The sequence below is a fragment of the Hypanus sabinus genome, chromosome 10 (assembly GCF_030144855.1).
Source record: "Hypanus sabinus isolate sHypSab1 chromosome 10, sHypSab1.hap1, whole genome shotgun sequence".
Lineage (NCBI taxonomy): Eukaryota > Metazoa > Chordata > Chondrichthyes > Myliobatiformes > Dasyatidae > Hypanus > Hypanus sabinus.
In genome coordinates this window covers 28,229,132-28,245,735 of record NC_082715.1, presented here as the reverse complement: position 1 = coordinate 28,245,735, position 16,604 = coordinate 28,229,132, and the positions used below count along the sequence as shown (strand labels likewise).

Sequence of the window (16,604 nt, the reverse complement as noted above, 5' to 3'; positions counted from 1 at the left end):
CAAGTCAAAATAGAGACATTTCCACTGTGCCACGGATGATAGTGCACCGTCAGAAACCCCGTGACCGCAGAAAGCACAAGAGCTGGTTAGCACAACACTTTACAGCACAGGTGATCCACAGTCAATTCCCAACGCTGCCCATAAAGAGTGTGTACATTCTCCCTGTGACCACGTGAGCTTCCTCCGGGTGCTCCGGTTTCCTCCCACAGTCCCTATTGGTAAGTTAATTGGCCATTGCAAACCGTCCCGTGATTAGGCTAGGATTAAATAGGGGGACTGCTTGGTGGTGGGGCGGTGCAGAAACGCAGAAGTAGGAAAAGGATTAGCAACTTGCGAAGCAAAAGAGGAGGTGGAGGAGGGAAAGGAAAGTGGGATGTGGAATGGAATGCTTCGGACCAATTGGCTGCCACGGCTTCAGTGCTGCCTCCTCCCTGGCAAACAGCACCCTTCAGAGGTTAAACGAGACACTATGCTGGTGCCCCCGAAAGAGAGTTGGGTAATCGTCTTAGTTGAAGCTAGGGTTAAGTATCCAGGGGAAGGTTACTGTGTACTGGTTTATACTGATTGCTGTAAGTGCAGATGGGTTTGTACTGAATCCAGCAGTGAACTGGGTTAATAAAAGTGATGACAATTAGGCATGTCCTTCCCTGTATAGTGACATGCACATACTTAGAAAATAACTTTACAACCAGTGAAAGATCATTACACCTCTTTTTGCACTGCATCCAGACTGATTTAAACTCTGCCAATCCCATCCTCATTGTCTTCTGACCTCGTAGTCTTTGGCACAGATCATTGCTCTGTCTTCCCACTTCAGCAATCACCCTCAATGACCAGACCTGCTCCAAACTCCCTGTACTCCTAACCATGCCTCCAAATATCAGGACAAATTCAACTTTCAAATGACACCCGTTACTTCTTGTATCAGAATGTAATTTCTCTTCAACAAGTGAAGACTTATTTTTTAATGTGACAATAATCGCTTGTGACAATGCGCTCCCTCTGCTGAAACACTTGGACAATGAACTGAGTATGTTAACCCCTTCATCCCCAGAATGATCCTCATGAACCTCCTCTGGACTCTCTCCAATAACACATCCTTCTCGAAATACGGAGCCCAAAATTGTCGACAATACTCCAAGTGCGGTCTGACTTGTGTCTTATAAAGCCTCGGCATTGTCTCCTCGCTTTTACATTCTATTTCCCTTGAAATAAATACCAACATTGCATTTGCCTTCTTTACCACAGACTCAACCTGTAGATTAACCTCTGGGAGTCTTGCACAAGGACTCCTAAGTCCCTCTGCGCCTCTGATGTTAGAACCTTTTTCACCAAATAGATAACAGTTCCTTTTACCAAAATGCATTATCATATATTTCCCAACACTGTATTCTATCTGCCACATTTTTGCCTATGCTACCAATTTATCTAACTCCTGCTGCAATCGCATTGCTTCCTCAGCACCACCTACCCAGCACTGATCTTCATATCATCCACAAACTTTGCCACAAAGTCATCAATTCCATTTATCCAAATCATTGACAAACAATGTGTAAAGTAATTGTAAACAAACTGACCCGAGGAGCTCCACTAGTCACTGGCAGCCAACCGGAAAAAAGCCCCCTTTATTCCCACTTGTGGCCTCCTGCCCATCAGCCATTCCTGTCTATGCCAGTATTTTTCCTAACACCCAGGGATTTTATCTTGTTAGACAGCCTCATGCGAGGCACCTTATCAAATGCCTTTTGAAATTCCAAGTAAGTGACATCCACTGTCTCTCCTTTTTCCACCCAGCTTGTTACTTCCTCGAAGAACTCTAACAGATTTGTCAGGTAAGATTTCCCTTCACAGAAACCATGCTGACTTTGACTTACTTTGTCATTAGTTTCCAAGTATGAAACCTCCAACTTAATAATAGACTGCAACACTTCCCCAACCACTAAGGTTATACTAGCTGGCTTATAATTTCGCAAGCAAGAGATGCTGGAAATCTGAGCAACACACACAAGGTGCTGAAGGAACTCAGCAAGCCAGGCAGAATCCATAGATAAAAGTACAGTTGATGTTTTGGGCTGAAACACTCTAGCATTTTGCGTGTATTGAACTATAATTTCCTTTCTTTTGCCTTTCTCTCTTCTTAAAGAGTGGTGTGACATTTGCAATCTTCCAGTCCCCCAGGACCATGGTAGCGTCAAGTGATTTTTCAAAGATCATGACCAGTGCATCCATTATCTCTTCAGCAACCTCTCTCGGGACTTGAGGATGTAGTCCATCTGGTCCAGGTGACTTATCCATCTTAAGACCTTTGAGTTTGCCTGGCATTTTTTCCTTTGTCATAGCAATGGCACTCACTCCTGCTGCCTGACACTCACAGACCTCTGGCACACTGCTAGACTCTTCCAAAGTGAAGACTAAAGCACAGTACTTACTAAAGTTCATCTGCCATTTCTACCTCACCAGCATCATTTTCCAGCGGTCCAATATCAACTCACACCTCCCTTTTACTCTTTCTATAACTGAAAACACTATTTTGCTTTATATTATTTGGCTAGTCTGCCTTCATATTTAATCTTTTCCCTTCTTACAGCTTTTTAGTTGCCTTTTGTTGGATTTTAAAAACTTCATAATAATCCAACTTCTGACTCATTTTTGCTACCTTAAATGTCCTTTCCTTGGCTTTTATGCAGTCCATAACTACCCTCGTCAGCCATGGCCACCTACCCCTGCCATTCTGTGGAAAGTAGACTATCCTGCACCTTGTGAAACTTCAGCGACCTCTGTTCTCCCCGCCCTCGCCGGTATCCTCCTCGAATCCACCTGGGCAAGCTCCTCTTTCATGCCTCTGTAACTCCCTTTGTTCCATGCGATACAGATACATGTGAGCTATGCTTCTCCCTCTCAAAGTGCAGTAGTAAATTCAATCTTATTATGATCACTGCTTCCAAAGGTTTTCTTTCCATTAAGCTCCCTATTAAGATCTGGGTTATTACACAACACCCAATCTAAGATAGTCTTTCGCCAAGTACACTTGGACACAAGCTGCTCTAAAAAGCCATCTCAGATTCAGATTATTGTCATTTAGAAACCACAAATGCAATGCAGTTAAAAAATTAGACAACGTTCCCCCAGAATGATATCACAAAAACACATGACAAAATAAACACCAGAAAATCCACGTAACGTTTGGCAATCCCCAGTCCAGAGTCCGGAGAGGCTGCTGCGTATTAATATCGAGCTACCATCTTAGCGCGTTCCCCAGAAAGGAGCTCCAATCTCACCAGATAAAACAAGACCAAAAACTAAAGCTACAAGATCTGCACAAAACCACATAGTTACAACAGTGCAAACAATAGCATAATTGATAAAAAAAAAAGCAGTCCTTGGGCACAGTAAAAATAGTCCAAAGATGTTAAAAGACGATAAGTTCAAAAGAAACCACCACACAGTTTCCACAAGTCCTCAGGGTCCCGATAGACTCGTCATCCCATGCCGGCAGCAGAAGGGAATATCCCCACTATGGACTTCCACGGCGCCGCCCAACTCAGCCTCACAGATGCAGCACACAATGAAAGCTCCGTCAAACCCAGCCTCGCAGACACAGCACACAGTGAAAGTGTTCCAACCGCAGCAGACTCCGAGTCCGTCGAACCTCCGAGCCTCCGACCATCCCCTCCGGCACAGCTTCTCCGAGCACCATCCTCTGCCGAGCATATTAAGACACCCTCGCCAACGGCCATCGGCAATGCGACCCCGAGGACTGGGGGCCTGTTCTTCCCAGCAGAGACCCGGACCTCAGCAGCAACGAAGAAGGTCTTCCTGGAGATTTCCAGATGTTCCTCTGTGCTCCCATGTCCGTTTTTCATCCGATTATGATTGTGCATGGCACCCCACTTCACAAATAATAGATAATCAGCTCCGGAGTGGCCGCTGCAAGCTGCGTTGCGCCGCCATCTTGGATGAAATGTAGGCATGGAACAAATTCCCTCTCTTGCAATCCAACACCAACATGATTTTTCCAATGCCCTTGCATATTGAAATCCCCCTTTACAATTGTGTCATTACCCTTAACGTGTGCCGTTTCCTGCTCCCTTTGCAATCTCAGCTCCACATCTTGGCTACTATTTGGAGGCCTATATATGATTCCCATAATTTTTTTTACCCTTACGGTTTCTTAACCCCACCCACAAATTTTCAACATACTCTGACCCTATGTAACCTCTTTCTAAGGATGTAACTCCATCCTCTACCAACAGAGCCACACCCCACCTATGCACTCCTGCCTGTCCTTCTGATATAAAGCATATCCTGATGTTAACCTCCCAACTATGGCCTTCTTTCAACCATGACTCAGTGATGCTAAGCATCATACCGACCAATTACTAATTGTGTCATCAGTTGATTAGGGTTTAAGTAAAACATAGAAAACCTACAGCACAATACAGGCCTTTCGGCCCACAATATTGTGCCAAACATGTACTTACTTTAGAATTTACCTGGGGTTACCCACGGTCGTCTATTTTTAAAGCTCCATGTACCTATCCAGGAGTAACTTAAAAGACCCCATTGTATCCACCTCCACCACAGTTGCCAGCAGCCCATTCCATGCACTCACCACTCTCTGCATAAAAAACTTACCCCTGAAATCCCCTCTGTACCAACTTCCAAGCACCTTAAAACTATGACTCTTGTGCTAGCCATTTCAACCCTGGGAAAAAGCCTCTGACTATCCACACGATCAATGCCTCTCAACATCTTGGACATGTCTATCAGGTCACCTCTTATCCTCTGTCGCTCCAAGGAGAAAAGGCTGAGTTCACTCAACCTATTCTCATAAGGCATGCTCCCCAATACAGGCAACATCCTTGTAAATCTCCTCTGCATTCTTTCTATAGTTTCCACATCCTTCCTGTAATGAGGCGACCAGAACTGAGCACAGTACTCCGAGTGGGGACTGACCAGGGTTCTATATAGCTATAACATTACCTCTTGAATACAATCCCACGACCGATGAAGACCAATACACTGTATGCTTTCTTAACCACATAGTCAACCTGTGCAGCAGCTTTGAGCGTCCTATGGACTCAGAACCCAAAATCCCTCTGATCCTCCGAGAGTCATACCATTAATACTATATTCTGCCATCATATTTGATCTACCAAAATGAACCACCTCACACTTATCTGGGTTGAACTCCATCTGCCACTTCTCAGCCCAGTTTTGCATCCTATCAATGTCCCACTGTAACCTCTGACAGCCCTCCACAGCATCCACAACACCTCCAACCTTTGTGTTATCAGCAAATTTACTAACCCATCCCTCCACTTGCTCATCCAGGTCATTTATAAAAATCATAAAGAGTAGGAATCCCAGAACAGATCCCTGAGGCACAACACTGGTCACCAACCTCCATGCACAATATGACCTGTCTACAACCACTCTTTGCCTTCTGTGGGCAAGCCAGTTCAGGACCCACAAAGCAATGTCACCTTGGATCCCATGCCTCCTTACTTTCTCAATAAGCCTTGCATGGGGTACCTTATCAAATGCCTTGCTGAAATCCAGATACACTATATCTACTACTCTACCTCCATCAAAGTGTTTAGTCACAAACTCAAAAAATTCAATCAGCCTCGTAAGGCGCAACCTGTCTTTGACAAAGCCATGCTGGCTATTCCTAATCATATTATGCCTCTCCAAATGTTCATAAATCCTGCCTCACAGGATCTTCTCCATCAACTTTACAACCACTGAAGTAAGACTCACTGGTCTATAATTTCCTGGGCTATCTCTACTCCCTTTCTTGAATAAGGGAACAACATCTGGAACCCTCCAATCCTCTGGAACCTCTCCTGTCCCCGTTGATGATGCAAAGATCATTGCCAGAGGCTCAGCAATCTCCTCCCTCATCCCCCACAGTAAATTGGGGTATATCTGGTCGGGTCCCAGTGACTTATCCATCTTGATGCTTTCTGAAACCTCCAGCACATCCCCTTTCTTAATGTTTATATGCTCATCATTTTCAGTCTGCTGTAAGTCATCCCTACAATCACCAAGATCCTTTTGCATAGTGAATATCGAAACAAACTATTCATTAAGCACCTCCGCTTTATTCTCCGGTTCCATGCACACTTTTCCATTGTTCACACTTGATTGGTCCTATTCTCTCATGTCTTATCCTTTTGCCCTTCACATACTTGTAGAATGCCTTGGGGTTTTCCTTAATCCTGCTTGCCAAGACCTTCTCATGGCCCCTTCTGGCTCTCCTAATTTATTTCTTAAACTCCTTCCTGCTAGCTCGGTCTCTATCATTACCTAGTTTTTTGAAACTTTTGTAAGCTTTTATTTCCTGACTAGATTTTCAACAGCCTTTGTACACCATGATTCCTGTACCCTACTATCCTTTCCCTGTCTCATTGGAATGTACCTATGCAGAACCCCACACAGATATCCCCTGTACATTTGCCACATTTCTTCCGTACGTTTCCCTGTGAACATCCGTCCCAATTTATGCTTCCAAGTTCCTGCCTGACAGCCTCATATTTCCCCTTACTCCAATTAAAAACTTGTCTGTTCCTATCCCTCTCCATTGCTCTGGTAAAGGATATAGAACTGTGATCTCCAAAAGGTTCTCCCACTGAGACATGACACCCGACCAGGTTCATTTCCCAATATCAGATCAAGTACAGCCTCCCCACTTGTTGGCTTATCTACATATTGTGTCAGGAAACCATCCTGAACACATCTAACAAACTCTACCCCATCTAAACCCCTTGCTCTAGGGAGATGCCAATCAATATTGGGGAAATTAAAATCTCCCACCACGACAACCTTGTTATTACTGCATCTTTCCAGAATCTGCTATCTGCTTCTTGATATTCTTGTTACTATTGGGGGGTCGATAAAAAACACCCAGTAGTTATTGACCCCTTCCTGTTTCTAACTTCCACCCACAGAGACTCAGTAGACAATCCCTCCACGACTTCCTTCTTTTCTGCAGCCGTGACACTATCTCTGATCAACAGTGCCACGCCCCCACTTCTTTTGCCTCCCTCCCTGTCCTTTCTGAAACATCTAAAGCCTGGCACTCTAAGTAGCCATTCCTGATCCTGAGTCATCCAAGTCTCCATAATGGCCGCAACATCATAGCTCCAAGTACTGATCCATACACTAAGCTCATCCACTGTGTTCATGATACTCCTTGCATTAAAATAGACACATCTCAAACCATCTGTCTGAGCATATCCCTTCTCTATCACCTGCCTATCCTCTCTCACACGCTGTCTACAAGCTTTCTCGATTTGTGAGACAATCGCCCCTTTCTCTGTCTCCTCATTTTGGTTTCCACCCCAAAGCAATTCCAGTTTAAACTCTCCCCAATAGCCTTAGCAAACCGCCCTGCCAGAATATTGGTCACCATTGGATTCAAGTGCAACCCGTCCTTTTTGTATAGATCACACCTGCCCCAAAAGAGGTCCCAATAATACAGAAACCTGAATCCCCACCCCTGCTCCAATCCCTCAGCCACACATTTATCCTCCACCTCATTCTTTTCCTGTACTCACTGTTGTGTGGCACTGGCAGTAATCCTGAGATATACTACCTTTGAGGTCCTGCTTCTCAGCTCCTTTTCTAACTCCTCTTTTTTCAGGACCTCCTCCCTTTTCCTACCCATGTCATTGGCACCAATATGTAAAATGACCTCTGGCTGTTCACCTTCCCACTTCAGGATATCATGGACCAGACCTTGGCAACTGGGAGGCAAACTACTATCCGTGTTTTTTTTTCCTGTGTCCACAGAATTGCCTGTCTGACTCCCTGACTATAGAGTCCCCTATCACTGCTGCCATCCTCTTCGTTTCCCTACCCTTCAGAGCCACAGGGCCAGACTCTGTACCACTGTTGCTTCCCCCAGGTAGGTCATCCCACCCAACAGTACTCAAACAGGAGAACTTATTGTTAAGGGGGCAGCCATAGGGGTACTTTCTAGTATCTGACTCTTGCCCTTCCCGCTCCTGACTGTTACCTACTTACCTGTCTCCTGAGGCTACTTGCCTATAACTCCTCTCTATCACCTCCTCACTTTCCCTGACCAGACAAAGGTCATCGAGCTGCATCTCCAGTTCCTTAACACAGTCCGTAAGGAGCTCCAGCTTGACACATCTGGCAGAGATATGGCCATCCGGGAGGCTGCGAGACGACTGGACATCTCACATCTTACACCCAGTACAGAACACCGGCCTCACAGACATACTTCCTATTCCTATTCTTCACAAGTAACTTACCTCGCCTTGACCCGTTATCGTCGAATCCCCATTGAGCCAAACCCCTCCTGCTCTGACTCCCTCTACTCCAATACCTGCTCATAAAGCTGTCTTCTTTTTAAATTCTTCCCGCCAGTCTAACTCGCTGACATCCACACGCCTGAGTAGCTGTTTATCCACCTTATTCTGAATGCTACGCACATTTAAATACAACACTTTCAGTCCTACATTCTTCACTCTTTTGACTTTTGTTTCTGTGATATAACTTTACTCTTTGTTGTCTGCATTTGTACCCAGTTATTGGCTTATCCTTCCTTACGTTCATATAACATATTACATAATCTACTTGTAAACCTACTGGCTCATCCTCAGCTCTATCATAATGGTTCCTATCACTCTGCCATAATTGTTTAAATCAGTCCCAACAACTTTAGTAAACCTGCCCGCAAGAATATTGGTACCCCTCGGATTCAAGTGCAACCCAAACCTTTTGTACCGGTCCCACCTGGCCCAGTAGATGTCTCAATGATCCAGGAATCTGAATCCCTGTCCGTGTTCCAATGCTTCAGCCATTCATTTGACTGCCATATCATTCTATTCCTATCCTTCCAGTCCGAAGATTACCACCCTTGAGGTCCTTCTCCTCAGCTTCCTTCCTAATGCTCTGTATTCTTTTCTCATTATGATCTTGCGCTTCACTTGCCCCTGCACTGTATTTTATCTGCAGCTTCTACACTTCATTCTGCCTCAGTATTGTTTCACCTTTCTGCCTGAATGCATTGTCTAATGGTTTGATTGATAGGAACAGTATGGAAGAGAAGCTTTGCACAGTATCTTGGTACACCTGCTAATAATAGACCAATACCAGATGTCATTAGACATATTTTTACATTTAATCACAACACAGTAATATAGGAAATATTTTTACGAGCTCTACTAATATCTGTAAAAAAAAAAAAAAATTTGTTCTAACAGACTGCACTTGAAATGTTAGCCCACAGAGTCCCAGAATAAATGTTGACATAATGTGAGGTTCTAACTTCAGTTGCTGAGGTATGGAATCTTTTTAGAACATAGAATAGTACAGCACATTACAGGCCCTTTGGCCCACAATGTTGTGCGGACCCTCAAACCCTGCCTCCCATATAACCCGCCACCTTAAATTCCTCCATGTACCTGTCTAGTAGTCTCTTATATTTCACTAGTGTATCTGCCTCCACCACTGACTCAGGCAGTGCATTTCACGCACCAACCACTCTGAGTGAAAGACCTTCCTCTATTATCCCCCTTGAACTTCCCTCCCCTTACCTTAAAGCCATGTCCTCTTGTACTGAGCAGTGGTGCCCTGGGGAAGAGGCGCTGGCTGTCCACTCTGTCTATTCCTCTTAATATCTTGCACACCTCTATCATGTCTCCTCTCATCCTTATTCTCTCCAAACAGTAAAGCCCTAGCTCCTTTAATCTCTGATCATAATCTATACTCTCTAAACCAGGCAGCTTCCTGGTAGGTCTCCTCTGTACCCTTTCCAATGCTTCCACATCCTTCCTATACTGAGACGACCAGAACTGGACACAGTACTCTAAGTGTGGCCGAACTAGAGTTTTATAGAGCTGCATCATTACATCATGTCTCTTAAACTCTATCCCTCGACTTATGAAAGCTAACACCCCATAAGCTTTCTTAACTATCCTGTGAGGCAACTTTCAGGGATCTGTGGACATGTACCCCCAGATCCCTCTGCTCCTCCACACTACCAAGTATCCTGCCATTTACTTTGTACTCTGCCTTGGAGTTTGTCCTTCCAAAGTGTACCACCTCACACTTCTCCGGGTTGAACTCCATCTGCCACTTCTCAGCCCACTTCTGCATCCTATCAATGTCTCTCTGCAATCTTCAACAATCCTCTACGCTATCTACACCACCACCAACCTCTGTGTCATCTGCAAACTTGCCAACCCACCCTTCTATCCCCACATCCAGGTCGTTAATAAAAATCACAAAAAGTAGAGGTCCCAGAACAGATCCTTGTGGGACACCACTAGTCACAATCCTCCAGTCTGAATGTACTCCCTCTGCCACGACCCTCTGTCTTCTGCAGGCAAGCCAATTCTGAATCCACCTGGCCAAACTTCCCTGGATCCCATGACTTCTGACTTTCTAAATAAGCCTACCATGTGGAACCTTGTCAAATGCCTTACTAAAATTCATGTTGACACATCCACTGCACTACCCTCATCTATATGCCTGGTCACCTACTCAAAGAACTCTATCAGGCTTGTTAGGCACAATCTGCCCTTCACAAAGCCATGCTGACTGTCCCTGATCAGACCATGATTCTCTAAATGCCCACAGATCCTATCTCTAAGAATCTTTTCCAACAGCTTTCCCACCACAGAGGTAAGGCTCATTGGTCTGTAATTACCTGGACCATCCCTACTAACTTTTTTGAACAAGGGGACAACATTCGCCTGCCTCCAATCCTCCAGTGCCATTCCCGTGGACAACGAGGACATAAAGATCCTAGCCAGAGGTTCAGCAATCTCTTCCCTTGCCTCGTGGAGCAGCCGGGGGAATATTCCGTCAGGCCCCGCGGACTTATCCGTCCTAATGTATTTTAACAACTCCCACACCTCTTCTCCTTTAATATCAACATGCTCCAGAACATCAACCTCACTCATATTGTCCTCACCATCATCAAGTTCCCTCTCAGTGGTGAATACCGAAGAGAAGTATTCATTGAGGACCTCGCTCACTTCCACAGCCTCCAGACTCATCTTCCCACTTTTATCTCTAATCAGTCCTACCTTCACTCCTGTCATCCTTTTGTTCTTCAATAATTGAAGAATGCCTTGGGGTTTTCCTTTACCCTACTCGCCAAGGCCTTCTCATGCCCCCTTCTTGCTCTTCTCAGCCCCTTCTTAAGCTCCTTTCTTGCCACCCTATATTCCTCAATAGACGCATCTGATCCTTGCTTCCTAAACCTCATGTATGCTGCCTTCTTCCACCTGACTAGATTTTCCACCTCACTTGTCACCCATGGTTCCTTCACCCTACCATTCTTTATCTTCCTCACCATGACAAATTTATCCCTAACATCCTGCAAGAGATCCTTAAACATCAACCACATGTCCATTGTACATTTCCCTGCAAAAACATCATCCCAGTTCACACCCTCAAGTTCTAGCCTTATAGCCTCATAATTTGCCCTTCCCCAATTAAAAATTTTCCTGTCCTCTCTGATTCTATTGTTACGAGTGATGAACAGATCTGATGGATGATGGGGTGCAGAGTTACCCATCCCCCCCCCCCCCGAGAACACGAACCACTACTGTTGCTATGCTGCTCATGAGAGAGAGAGAGATGAAAAACATGCAAGAACATCTGCTACAGATAAGAGAGGGGAGAGAGACTTGTTGATTTACTGTATTATGACTTCTGCAAGGGTTATTTATCTTCTACCAGTTTGCTCGTTAACATTCCTCAGTGGACTGCAGGAGAGGCATGATTTGATGGACACAGTCATTCAAAATTGATTGATAGCTGAGACCCCGTGAGTAGGGATAAAAGACAGGTCTGGAGAGACACCCTTCAGACACATCAGTGGACACTGACTGAGTGTTGGGAACCCACAGAAAGTGGGGGGCATCGGAGACCGAACCAGGAGATCCGTCAGTTAAAGCTCACAGTGCTAAAGCAGGGCCGGTGGGGACTTGTGTGTGTCCACTCATGCCAGAGTGAACGAGTCCACCACAGAAAAAAGGTCTAGCTAAATGACAGAGAGGTCATAACTGAATGGCCACAACGACACAACGGATTCTTCTTTCTCTGCTGGTCAGACACCCAGTTACGGGGTACGTAACACTATCTTTTTCCACGATAATGCTAAAGGTCAGGGAGTGGTGATCACCATCCCCCAGATGCTCACCCACTGACAGATCTGTGACCTGACCCGGTTCGTTACCTAATACTAGATCTGGTATAGCATTCCCCCCAGTCGGCCTGTCAACATACTGTGACAGGAATCCATCCTGGACACACTTAACAAACTCTGCTCCACCTAAACCCTTGGAACTAAACAAGGGCCAATCAATATTAGGGAAGTTGAAGTCACCCATGATAACAACCCTGTTATTTTTGCACCTTTCCAAAATCTGCCTCCCAATCTGCTCCTTGGTATCTCTGCTGCTACCAGGGGGCCTATAGAATACCCCCAGTAGAGTAACTGCTCCCTTCCTGTTCCTGACTTCCACCCATCCTGACTCAAAAGAGGATCCTGCTACATTACCCATCCTTTCTGCAGCTGTAATAGTATCCCCGACCAGTAATGCCACCCTCCTTCCCTTTTTACCCCACCTCTATCCCTTTTAAAGCACTGAAATCCAGGAACATTGAGAATCCATTCCTGCCCTGGTGCCAGCCAAGTCTCTGTAATGGCCACTACATCATAATTCCATTTATGTATCCAAGCTCTCAGTTCATCACCTTTGTTCCTGATGCTTCTTGCATTGAAGTACACACACTTTAGCCCTTCTACCTTACTACCTTTACACCCTTTATTCTGCTGCTCTTTCCTCAAAGCATCTCTATATGTTAGATTTGGCTTTACTCCATGCACTTCTTCCATTGCTCTATCACTCCGGGTCCCATCCCCCTTGCAAATTAGTTTAAACTCCCCCGAACCATGCTAGCAAACCTACCAGCAAGGATATTGCTCCCCCTCGAGTTCAGGTGCGACCCATCCAATCTGTACAGGTCCCACCTTCCCCAGAAGAGATCCCAATGGTCCAAAAATCTAAAACCCTGCCCCCTGCACCAACTCCTCAGCCACGCATTCAACTGCCATCTCCTCCAATTCTTACCATCACTATCACGTAGTACTGGCAGCAATCCTGAGAACGCCACCCTTGAGGTCCTGTTCTTCAGCATTCTGCCTAGTTCCCGAAACTCACACTTCAGGACCTCATCCCTCTTCCTGCCTATGTCGTTGGTCCCAACATGTATCACGACTTCTGGTTGCTTTCCCCCTCGTACCAGGATGTCATGCACCCGGTCAGAGACATCCCGGACCCTGGCACCCAGGAGGCAACAAACCAAGCGGGTGTCTTTCTCACGTCCACAAAATCTCCTGTCTGATTATAGAGTCTCCAATGACAACAGCTCTCCTCTTCTCCGTCCCATCCTTCTGCACCACAGGGTCAGACTCAGTGCCAGAGGCCTTGACACCATGGTTCAACCTGGTCACTTGTCCTCACCAACAGCATCCAGGACGGCAAACGTATTATTCAGGGGAATGGCTACAGGGGTGCTCTGCACTACCTGCCTACTCACCTTCGCTTTCCCCCCTCTGTCACCCAACAACCTGGCACTTCTGGCAGATGTGACTCTACGGGAGAGGGGAGTTCCACCAAGACTGCCACATCTCATAGGAGAGGCACATCACCCTCTCAGGAGGCTTGTAAAGACTAACTGAGAACAAGCTCGTCCTCTGCCTCTTCTCGTCGAAGGCTCTCGTGTCAAAGCCTCAAATCTCCACTCCTTCACTGGCCCACTCACTCTTTTTTGATTTGATTGAATTCAAATCCTGTAATTGTCTTACACAGGAAACATTCGAGGTTCATTCCTGGTGAATCAAGGCTACACAAGCTTAAAATTAACTGTTTATCATTTGACGGAGATGAACCATTTTAAATACTTCTAGGTTGTTATCCGTTTTCACCACATCATTATATTTAAAGTTACTCCAATACCTTCAAAATTTTTTTTTATTAATAGAATATTTCCAAGTCTTTTTGAGTATTAAAGTCACAGTGTTGCATTTAAAATGTGCAAATATCATCTTCAATACTCACCGGTTGACCTTTGTACCACAGGGGATTGTTCTTTTCCTCGTTTCGAATGTTGTAAACAGCGTCCATATCCACATCATACATACTATTGTCAATCACACCATGAGATTCCGGGTACAGCCCCTGAAATGGAAGAGCATGCCACAAGACTACCTGAATGTTTCACTGAGTGAAGAACGAATTTGTAGAAATGCATTTCAAACCACAAATGACTTTGATTGAGCAAATAAATTATCGTTGCATTAATGCTGATGATTAGAAAGAACATACAAAGAGAGCGAGAGACTACATGAGGAATTTATTTTGCATGAGTTTTTAAGATTGGGAATGTATTGTCCAATATAAAGTTTTAGGTTCAATAGTTGCTCTGAAAAGGAAACAGGATACCTACTGCTCTCGCAGTGCTATGCAGCGAGTTAAATACCTTTTCAAAAATCTTCTGAGACGGGTTTTTAAATAACAGTTTACTTGTGAAAGTTAAGTAAAATATGTATTAAATTCAATACAGGATCATCATGTGGCTGGATGTGCCAACACTGCCGAACATTCTCAGAGTCAGTGCTAACCAAGATCATACACGCAGGCAACATTCCGAAACTATGCTGCGTAACAAGAGTAAACTAGTGGTGCAAAGATATCTGAATAACGACAAATGATAAACCTAATAGTTCCTTCAAAGTGCATTGGCTAAATGTTTATCAAGATTAATAAAATTTAAGACTCACAGATATTGCTGTTTCAAAAGTAAATAAAAAAGGGGATGGAGATAGATGTGCTCCAAAAATAAAATCCAAATTAACCTGCGCAGGGAATAGTATTTTTTAAAAAAAACAGCTTATATACAGTAAGTGATCTTCATACAAAACCAACTGCACCGCCGGAGGCCAGAACACTCACTGCCATAGGATGTCAAACTTAATTACTGAAACAAAAGTCAAATCGTCATTTCTGCAAGTCTTTTGGAAGATAGTCTCAGAGACTGGTCTTGAACCATTCTCACGTCAAAAGTACTGACCTTGATGTTCTTGGTGGGGATCAGCAAGAAATACTGGACCAGTTAACCATAAGGAGATGGTAAGCTGATTAGCTTGCAGCCTTTGTGACACGTTTAGCCAGACCGTGATCAGTAGGAACATGGTTCCATTGGCCCTTCTGTGTTGAAGGCCTGATATACTGGATTCTGTTTTATCCATAAATATAGATTCTCCTTTTTTTATTAAATATATAACTGATTACAACCCTGCTGTCAGTAAAAAAAACTAGTTCTGTGTCCAGCTCTTCAGTTTATCTCTGCCACCTCAACTACTAGAACAGCAGCACTGAGTTCAAGTGTTGGTATGGTGAGATCTGATTTTGGGAGCAAGATTTGCCTGGCCCAGGATGAATTCAACTTCACTATATCCAGCAGCATCTGTGACTGTTAGGCCCGCAACAGCAGCAATAGATTTAGTTGATGCCTTACAGTAAATCAGACCTCTTTCTTTTGAGCTGTAGATATTGTGTAGGCTCTTGGAATCATCAAGGTTTTTAAATCCTGAAGGGAAGAACAGCACCACTGCCAGTGCTTGTGTTTCTCTTTAGGGAGTGGGGCATTTTGTGCAAAGTGTCCAAGGTCAACAGTCTTGACATGAAGCATCCCTAGAGAGTGACTGGAGCACCAAATCCAAGAGGAACAAACAGGCTGCTGATCGTTGATAGCATGCCACAAGGCGTAAAGTTCTTTCAGGATCAGTGACCTGGGAAGCTAGGAAGGCAGTAACGAGATCCTTTCCAAGGCCTAGACGGTGAAACACTGGAGGCAGATCCTATCAAAATCAAGATTCTGTAGACCTTTGGCCAGACCTCCAGATGCATGACCATAGCACTGTTGGATGGGCCAACATCTCATGTTCCTTTCAGCACACTAACTACTTCTTTTGCACTAGAAAATGATTTAAGACTTCACCAATAGAAATACCTTTCTACATACCAAATTCCTTCTCTTCCTTGATAGCTGTCCGCTTAAGGCCATGGATTGCCACAGCTAGTGAGGGGCAGTAATCAAACATGTATGTTACATCAGAATCTCATTGTCCAGTTGGTGGTCACGAAACCACAAGAATCTGAGGTAGTGTTGGTGATCCTCTCTCATTAGAGAGCTGTGGTACATTTGTTCAACATCTCCCATCACTGCAGACGAAGCGATCCTCAAGCACATGAGGACTCTGAGCAGACTGCTGTTGAGTTCAGGACCCCACGAGAGCACATTATTCAGTGATACACCTTTGAACTGCGCACTGACTCAAAGACAATTCGTATTTGTGCAGGTTTTTGGGGTGGTAAGAACCAAAGCTGGATAATTACCAGTTTTCTTTGTTGGGATTTGGTGGAGGCGCCAGCTCACCACGACTGTTCCTGAAGAGTTTCTCCATGAACTTGGCAAAATAATCTTTCATTTCTGGTTTCCTTCTCAATTGGTGACAGAGAGACAGCAATGGACTAAGGTTCTGCTCTCTG

The 16,604-nt window shown here is 44.7% G+C and overlaps 1 protein-coding gene and 1 long non-coding RNA gene across 2 annotated transcripts in view; one reads left to right on the top strand and one right to left on the bottom strand.

The window, feature by feature from the left end:
* Positions 1-16,604, bottom strand: part of LOC132400527 (venom phosphodiesterase 2-like) — a 116,620-nt gene that overhangs the window by 53,032 nt on the left and 46,984 nt on the right. Inside the window, exon 7 of the mRNA XM_059981568.1 lies at positions 14,112-14,231. Coding sequence (XP_059837551.1) covers positions 14,112-14,231 — 120 coding nt within the window. The remainder of the gene's footprint in view (positions 1-14,111; positions 14,232-16,604) is intronic.
* LOC132400531 (uncharacterized) lies at positions 159-14,660 on the top strand. Its single transcript, XR_009514283.1, has 3 exons — positions 159-218; positions 1,795-1,832; positions 14,617-14,660. It is a non-coding gene; the product is annotated as an uncharacterized LOC132400531 (long non-coding RNA).